This window comes from Palaemon carinicauda, chromosome 38 (assembly GCF_036898095.1).
Source record: "Palaemon carinicauda isolate YSFRI2023 chromosome 38, ASM3689809v2, whole genome shotgun sequence".
Lineage (NCBI taxonomy): Eukaryota > Metazoa > Arthropoda > Malacostraca > Decapoda > Palaemonidae > Palaemon > Palaemon carinicauda.
Window position 1 is genome coordinate 42,633,588 of NC_090762.1, and position 8,394 is coordinate 42,641,981.

At 38.8% G+C, this 8,394-nt stretch overlaps 1 protein-coding gene across 2 annotated transcripts in view; it reads right to left on the bottom strand.

Moving 5' to 3' along the window:
- The window catches only part of LOC137630582 (UNC93-like protein MFSD11), a 108,297-nt gene extending 100,772 nt beyond the window's left edge, over nt 1-7,525 (bottom strand). Inside the window, exon 1 of one of the 2 annotated variants that reach the window (XM_068362146.1) lies at nt 7,283-7,525. In XM_068362146.1, coding sequence (XP_068218247.1) covers nt 7,283-7,510 — 228 coding nt within the window. In that variant the 5' untranslated portion in view covers nt 7,511-7,525. Of the gene's footprint in view, nt 1-4,291; nt 4,680-7,282 lie in introns of those variants that run through there. The other variant, XM_068362145.1, reaches the window with a different exon arrangement.
- Nucleotides 7,526-8,394: the final 869 nt, after the last annotated feature.

An 8,394-nucleotide genomic window follows, 5' to 3' on the forward strand; every position in this document is an offset into this window, starting at 1 on the left:
AAAACCCGAAAAGTATATCTCGCTGTAGATGAGCCTCCACCGAGTACTGTACACCAAAATCAGCCAGTCATCCAGAGAGTTAAGGAGACGGATGCTTTTGGCAACCGCCCAGGCTGAAACTACAGTGAATGCTCTCATGAGGAGCTATCGACAACCCAAAGCACAGCACTTGAAACTGGTATATTCTGCTGAGCAGGAGGAATCTTACATACTTCCTTGAGGAGGGATGGACCGGAATCTAGAAGTATGAGTCTGTCAAGCCCACTATAATGAAGTCTCCCGGTTTGATCGCCTATCTGACCATGGCTGCAGTCTCCAACCTCAATGGAGTTTGAAGGATAAACTCATCCAGGGCTGTGAGGTCTATGACTAGTCTTTAGCCTCCAGAAGCCTTTTTACAAGAAAGAGTTACTGAAAAAGCCCTTGAGCCTTAAGTGCCGAAGAGAAGAGGTGACATGAAATGACCCTGAGGAGTAGTGAGTCCTGGCAGGCTTTCCTCCGTTTCTGTGCTGCCACCTCATCTTCGTCCACATGGAACAAGGAAAGCAAGGAGACAGAGGAGTTATGCAAGAGGAGGCCCTCCCTCTTTGGAACCTGTTTCATAAATCTACAGACGATAAGAGTATTAGGACCCAATTGGCCCACTGACTGGCAGCACTGAGTGCCAGAAACTCGACAGCACTGTCTCCGGATATAAGGAAGTCCTTCTTCCTCTCTGGCTTGGACAGATCTTCTTTGTTAGCCAGGTTACCAACAGTACCAGACCAATAGTCTACCCATGAAGAGGTCTTAAGGGTCGCCATTGCAAGCCTTTTCAACACTGGGGCGTCACCTGAAGTATTGACCATCTGTAAAGCCAACGTGTCCGAGGACATGCCTTAGGCCAAGGTCAATACAAATGGGACAATTGGCAGGGAGTGGGGATATCCGTCAGATTATCATAATACATCCGCTGCCTGATAAACAGAGCAGGAAGTATTCTTGAGGAGCTGCTACCCCCAAGGGAGTCCTTCTTAGCATAAATCTGAGAATCTAGCTTCCTTCTGGAACCCTCCACCAGTCTAGACAATGGGAGTTCCAGTCTAGACCCTTTGAGTCTGCAAGCAGTACAAAGTAGTCTAAGGATGTGTTCTAATCCTCTGGAGTGGAATAAGTGGGTTCCACAATATCGTGGACTTTGTGGATGCAAGCCAACAACTGCCAGAAGATGGAGTCAGACTACCCCAGTTCGGTGGTTGGAGGATTGGGGCTGGCAGGTCTTAGTTGGTCACCATCTGAGCAATTTGAATCCTCAATCAGGATCTCCACCTCCTGGCCCACACCTGTCTGAGTCAGAGGTGGGTCGTAGTCATTGTAAAAAGGTACAGTACAGCGCAGTAGAGTAGGGGAACAAGGCCTTTGAAGGGCTTAACTAGGTTAAAGTGCCGAAGCAGCCACTAAGAAGGGTTGGATTTTCCGCTGTAGATGAGGACCATCATCTAATTACAAGGTCTAATTCTTAGGCAGAGAAGCTGCAAAAGAGTCAAGCATGCTTTGAGTTCCCTTCGAAGGAGAGCCTAGGGAAACTGTTGTTTTCCACAACTAAGAAGAGTCTGGGGAACGAAAGGCTCAAGGGTGTTCTCGGATGGCAGAGGGAAATGTCAGGGGAGGGGTAGGACGAATCGTCTGCTTCAGCACGGGAGACCCAATCCCCTACTAGTATGAGGATATAAAGTGTCTCTTGGAGGAGGCGTAACCTGTATTTAATTTATGCTGCCACTGAGGAACTTCCATAGATCTAGGACGAGGTCCTACTACAGGAAGGTCTGGATCTGATCGGCGGGATTTCGTACTCCCTGTCTCTACGTGTCTCTGATACAGAGACACGTAAGAGACCAATACTCGAGAAGGGGCTGGCAACAAACGGGCTGGTTGGGTCAGGGCCTTCAACTGAGGTGCAGGCACCAAAGAGGTGGGAGTACGGAAGAATGCTACTGTGCCTAGGGTCGTAGGGAGGATTAGGATTCTCTGGGGAGACATCCAATGTCAAAGAAATTGTTGTTGGTCCTTTGGATAGAACTAATGAAGAAGCAGCCTTGGTCTGGGAGGATCAGGTGCCCAGAACCGCTTAACTATATTCTGAATCTCCTCAGCATCTAGATCCCACGAAGTGGATGGCTGGAAATGGGGTGGATATGGGAAGTGCATCCTTAAGCACGGTAGGTGTGAGACATCAAGACTCATTCATGAGAGATGTTCAAATAACAGTAGCTTGTGGCTCATTGAGAATGACACAGAAGAGGTGTGGTCTTGGGTGAGGAGGGGCAAGGAGTATGATAACTAGCCTCCTCTGACTCATCCAGAGAATCCCCTGCTAGGGTGGCCTCTTCCCATGTGCAACCTGCTGATGGTAAGTAAGGGCGTTTTGGCAGATTCTTGTATGCCACTTTTGTATAATGTGGTGCCCATTGGGGTAGAGGATGGGGATGGGGGTGACCCTCTGCCTGCTTTAAAGAACTACAGCAGACTGATAAGAATGCTTATGAGAAGCTAGAAGAGGATTTTGCTCGAGCAAGGCGATTCAATCATTAACACAAGGGCGACTGGCAGGGTCTCCCAGAGGGCCAGCAAGCACTGGAAGGGGATCCTTCAGCTGATAGGGCTCAACACGTGAGCTGAGCGAACGAGATTGTTACCTCGAGGGGGATATAATCTGCAGGATTTCAGGTGGGAGGTGAACAGCAGAGGCAGAAGAAGCAAAGGGCACAAAGCCAGAAGGAAGGCGATCCCTTCGCTTGGCATGGGAGGAGGAAGTGCCTAGGACTACCTCTGCAGGGGGTGGAAGTTTCTGCTGTGCCTTCAACTTCAAACGCCTCTGATACTAAATCTCTCGAAGAAGAACACGAGTCACAACAGAGGCCAGAGGTCATGAAGACCCTCAAGAGAGGACTTCCCTAACGAGGAGAGAACCATTGCTTCTGCAGGGGAAGCAACATGGTTCCCTAGGCTGAAAAGTCACCAAGGAATCAAAGGCAAAATAGACAGAGGCAGAAAGAAGAATGACAGGGTTTCATGCCCTTCGAGGCAGACATCTGGGGCAAAGAATCTCTCTCAGACTTCCTCCTGTGGCCAAACCGCTCCCACTGGGAGGACGGCCACTCCCAACACTCGTCGCGTGGAGACGCCTCCGTGCAGGAGTGTCCTCTGCACAAAGGGAAAAGCTGATGAGGATCCATCTCCAGTGGTGAACAGAAGGTGGCACAAGGGCAGCCGTCTGTACCAAAGAAAGTCTGCATGCTGCTGCTTCTGGAAAAAACCCCAAACACCTGAAAGGAAAAAGCGAGAGAAATTGTTAGTCATGCCGGTTAAACACAAGACGGAGGAACAACGCGCGTCCACTCTTTCCGACAACCAAGTCAATAGAAATGGAGTACTGTACTGTACAGTACTGTACATGAGTATACGGGGTTGAGCGGGAAGCTCACCTGCTAGCCGGGGAGATTGACTGCCACCTCGCTCAAGTTTTTCATGGCTGTAAACACTCAGTTAAGCTGAGTAACTCCATGTAAAGAATGAGGGTTTGTAATTGTGTTGGAACAAATATGAAGTTTGATTTAAATGGATATATGATTGTCTGACTAGCAAATAACCAAATCTACAATGACGGAAGGCGCACTGCAAGTACAATTTGAATCAGCCATTACTCACTATTTCACAAACTTCTAGAACAATGCCTCCTTTCATTATCATGGAAACTAACTTGCATCATATTTGATGCCTGTGTCCGTTAATCAATCAAGTTAATACCACGAACACTTTAAATTCCATATCCAAGGAACTTAATACATTCCACACCCTTTAGTGTTTCATAAGAGTTTATCATGTAATTCTAACAATTTTCACTCGCATATGAAAAATACTTTACCACTATATGAATGTCAATGTCATGAATCAAATGCAAGAGTAATAAACATAACATGTCTTAAGCAGAGTCTTTTCAGCTTCTCTCTGACTCCATCAGAATTACTTTCTGCTTTATTACACTCCATCTATTTTCCCATTTAAAAATCAATCATTCTGGCTAGCTAGTTACTGGGTTAAACAATGTTATAAATATTGTTACCATCATTCATTACAAACCTCAACTTAACATAAGCATCATCAGAGGAAATGTTAGGAAACAGCTAAACTAAAGCAGAGAAAAATCAAACCTTTCAGTTCACTCGAAAGTTAACCTGACACTATAACTGTGTATCTCATTTACAAAAAAAATACAATATGAAATAAATATAAAGTAAAAATTTTAACTTACCATCATCATACTATTTGTATTGAAGGCTGTAAAGATGGCCATGAAACATGCACCCAGGACCAGAATAACAGCAAAGCTCCTAGGAGTCTGTACTCTTTCAGATTCTACATCTCTTTCTGAAGCCAATGACTCTGATACCTCCCTTTCAAACACTTCCGAGTCTCCGTCAATGAGGGGTTCTGTGTCCCCCATTTCGTTAAGATCTTCACTCCAACTTTTTCTTTTTCGAAAAGTCATTTTTCTATGCCTTACAACTAACAACCCATTGTGATGTATAGTATTTCATTGACTGAATTTATTTTTCTGAATGTATATCATATGTACCATGTAACCACTTCATACAAAATGATACTGTTAGATATGATATTCCACTTGGTTCACTATTAATGACTTCTAAACCTCACTATTAATACCTTTAAAACCATAACATGCCTAATAATAACCAACATGACAACAAAATAACAAGGCTAATTGTAATTAGATAATTCTCCTACAGCTATGAAACTATCAATCATTTTCTCCGTAGATTTTTAAGCACAAGACTTTTAAACTATCTCGTATTACACATTTATATAAAAAATAAATTCAAACTTGATCAAATTGGTTTTTTTTAAGACTACCTTCCTAATACCTCCAGATTAATTTGCCTGGGTAACCTCTTTATAAACCTAGCTAAAAAATTAAATTATGACAAAACCAACAGCCTAAGGGGCAATAATTAATTATAAACTTACTCAATATATAAAATCAAGCTAGTTTCACTACTTAATAAAAAATGAGATTAGTAATTTTTAGTGTGAAAAGGATGTTCTGAAATATTAAATCAGTTTCAAATCATTAAAGATAATTCATTAGCTCTTGATCTTACTCAACTGAATTTAGGATTTGGCTTATGAATTTAGATTAAATAGCCTGGAGCTGAGAGTTTATTTAGTACACAATGTTTCTTGAGAACAGCATAATTGTTACTCAGAAGTTAAAGAAATTGAAGCAAAACAAATACATGAAATCTCTATTTAAAAATTATTATACTTTATACAGTTATGATTAATAATGAAAATATATTTGAGATAATGTATACTATGGTGTAATTTACTTCTCTATAATGAACTAGAATTATACCCATTACAGACAAATAATTTCCATAGCCATATATATTCTTTCATTATAACACATCGGCAGTCATAATTTTTTTGTGTGGAAGTCAGATTTATCATTATACAGTATTTACTCTTGAAGAAAAAAGATTTCACAACTATAACAGGAAATTTCAGCACACCTAGCCTATATCAAATGGTAAACTTACATTAACTAGAATGTGGGAAAAGTAAATATTATACAGTACGAAAACTCTTTCTTTGCATACTGCTTAGGTAAAACCCTATTCTTAGACAGACTGTGATTTAAAAGAAACCAAAATATATTAGTTTTCATAGTATGCAACCCAAAACAAAAGCAATGATATGAGCAAATTATAAATCTCAATTCTTCGGCCATGAAGCCAAATCGGGGCGTATGTATGAAAGCAGCCACCTGCATGTATTATTATGTCTAACTAAAAATACTGAATTGTAAGGGGGCTCGTAGGGAGGCGTTAGCCCCCCGTTAGGTAAGTAGGTAAGGACACGGCTTATAGGTTAGGATAGCAGGGGAAAGTTTAGGTTAGTTGATGTCCATTATTAATCTATGCGTGAGGAACTGGCCGTTGATATACAAAGGCTCCACCAAATCATTATTGTAATCATAGCCTAACCTAACAATTTACTTCCTTTTGGCTACACTAAGCTAAACCTCCCTTCGATATCCTGAACTTCAATTTCATGCCATCTATTTTGACCATTCTAGTCCTATGGATAACCAAATTTGGTCATATATAAGCTAATACTGTACTATTATCAGATATAAAGCGGCTTAACCTGGCCTGTACCTATGTCAAACTATAATACTTGTATAGGATAAAAAAAAAAAATGTTTCTTTAGTGGTGAACTGGAACCATATTGAGACCATATTGAGACTATCGGTATTCTGGTCTTCCTAATAATAACAGACCAATCTTTCAACTGATCAAAAGCCTTAGAATAAATCATATGATAGTATGACACGATCACTTGTGTGGACTAAACCAGATTTGTCATCCACTGAGTGCTGTTTATTTAACATAGTTCGGCTACTTTCACATCACTTGGCCAAATGAAAGTGATCTGGTATGTTTTTTATGTCTCATTGAAAGTTAAAAATTCGATAAACAAATAATATCACTATACGCCGTATTGAAACGTCACCTAAATTAACAAAACAGACACTTTATCGGGGTTACGTCCGTCTTCTCTTCTCGAGTTCTTGTCGCAAGTCGTAACCAAAACAAACCTTAGCATTCACAAATGAATGTATAATTCTATTTCTTATTATGATGACTTAAATTTCTATAATAAATATGATTTTTATATACAATATATAGTCTTATTACCATTTCATACACTTTTAGTACATTGTAGAGAACCATAAAAAGTTTGCAAAAAAAAGAAATTCACTTACGTATGAATGAAGCTATGGCGCTCAGTTTAAATAAGACATGATGTTAACAAATCTTAGCATTCATAAATGAATATATAATTCTGTATCTTATTATAATTACTTAAATTTCTATAATAGATATCCATTTTATATATAATATATAGTCTTGTTACCATTTTATACACTTTTATTACATTACAGAAAACCATAAAAAGTTTTCAAAAATAGAAATTCACTTATGTATGAATGATGCCATGGCGCTCAGTTTGAATAAGATTGATGATGTTAACAACATAGTAATCCATTTTATATATAAATATAGTCTTATTACCATTTCCTGCACGTTTAGTACATTACAGAAAACCATAAAAAGTTTGCAAAAATAGAAATTCACTCAAGTATAAATGAGGCTATGGCGTTAAATTTAGATAAGAGTTATGATGTTAACATGGTAAATGAACATATCTAGGACTTACCTCTATAACACTCATTGTTTGAAAGGCCATAAAGGAAAACATATAGGCTAATCCAAGTAATAACACGCACATAAACCGTCGATCCATGGTTAACTGAGAAAGGACTGGGAGATGTGGAGAGAAAGACACAAGACATGGAACTAAACTCAGTGCCTCGCTAAAGGCTACCAGCTCTAGTGACTGACCCACAAAAGCAATGGTGCCATGTTTACTATCATCGACATTCATTTAAACGATTGCAATAATCAAATAACTTTTTGTTGTTAAGTGAATTCAACAATGGTTTGGTAAATATCCAAGTTTTGGGAGTAAGAATTGGAAGAGGAAAGCATGATATTCAATAAAAATTAAACCTAGTTGAGAACTTCTAATTAAGTCAGTGAGGAGATGTTGTTTGCCTTCACAGAACAAACATACGTAGATAACGATAAAGTGATCAGTTGTTACGATAAGAGTGTTTACCACTGAATTAAATTCTTTAGCAATAAATAAATTTTCATGACAGGACACACACATTCTCTCTCTCTCTCTCTCTCTCTCTCTCTCTCCACACACACACACACACACACACATATATATATACATATATATATATATATATACATATATATATATATATATATATGTGTGTGTGTGTGTGTGTGTATATATATGTACATATATATATATATATATATGTGTGTGTGTGTGTGTATTTATATACATATATATATATATATATATGTGTGTGTGTGTGTGTATTTATATATATATATATATATATATACAAATATATATATATATATATATATATATAAACACACACAAGTACAGCCGTGTACACATATAAAATAATGTATGGTAAACACAAGTTAGGAAGGAACAACAAAGGTAAATATGCTGAAGAAAAGCTAAATACAGACTTGCACTTTCACTCTAGATGATTAGATAAATAATCAAAAGTTATTTAGCCTTATCATCGTCCCTTAAATCAAGAGGGAGAAATGTACGTAAAAATCTTTCCATGAAATGATAGTCAAAATTCGATAAAGAGGCAAATCTAAAAAGAGGAGTAAAAGCATTGTTTTGAAAGTTTTAAATCAACTATCAAAATTAATTATGAAGATTATACG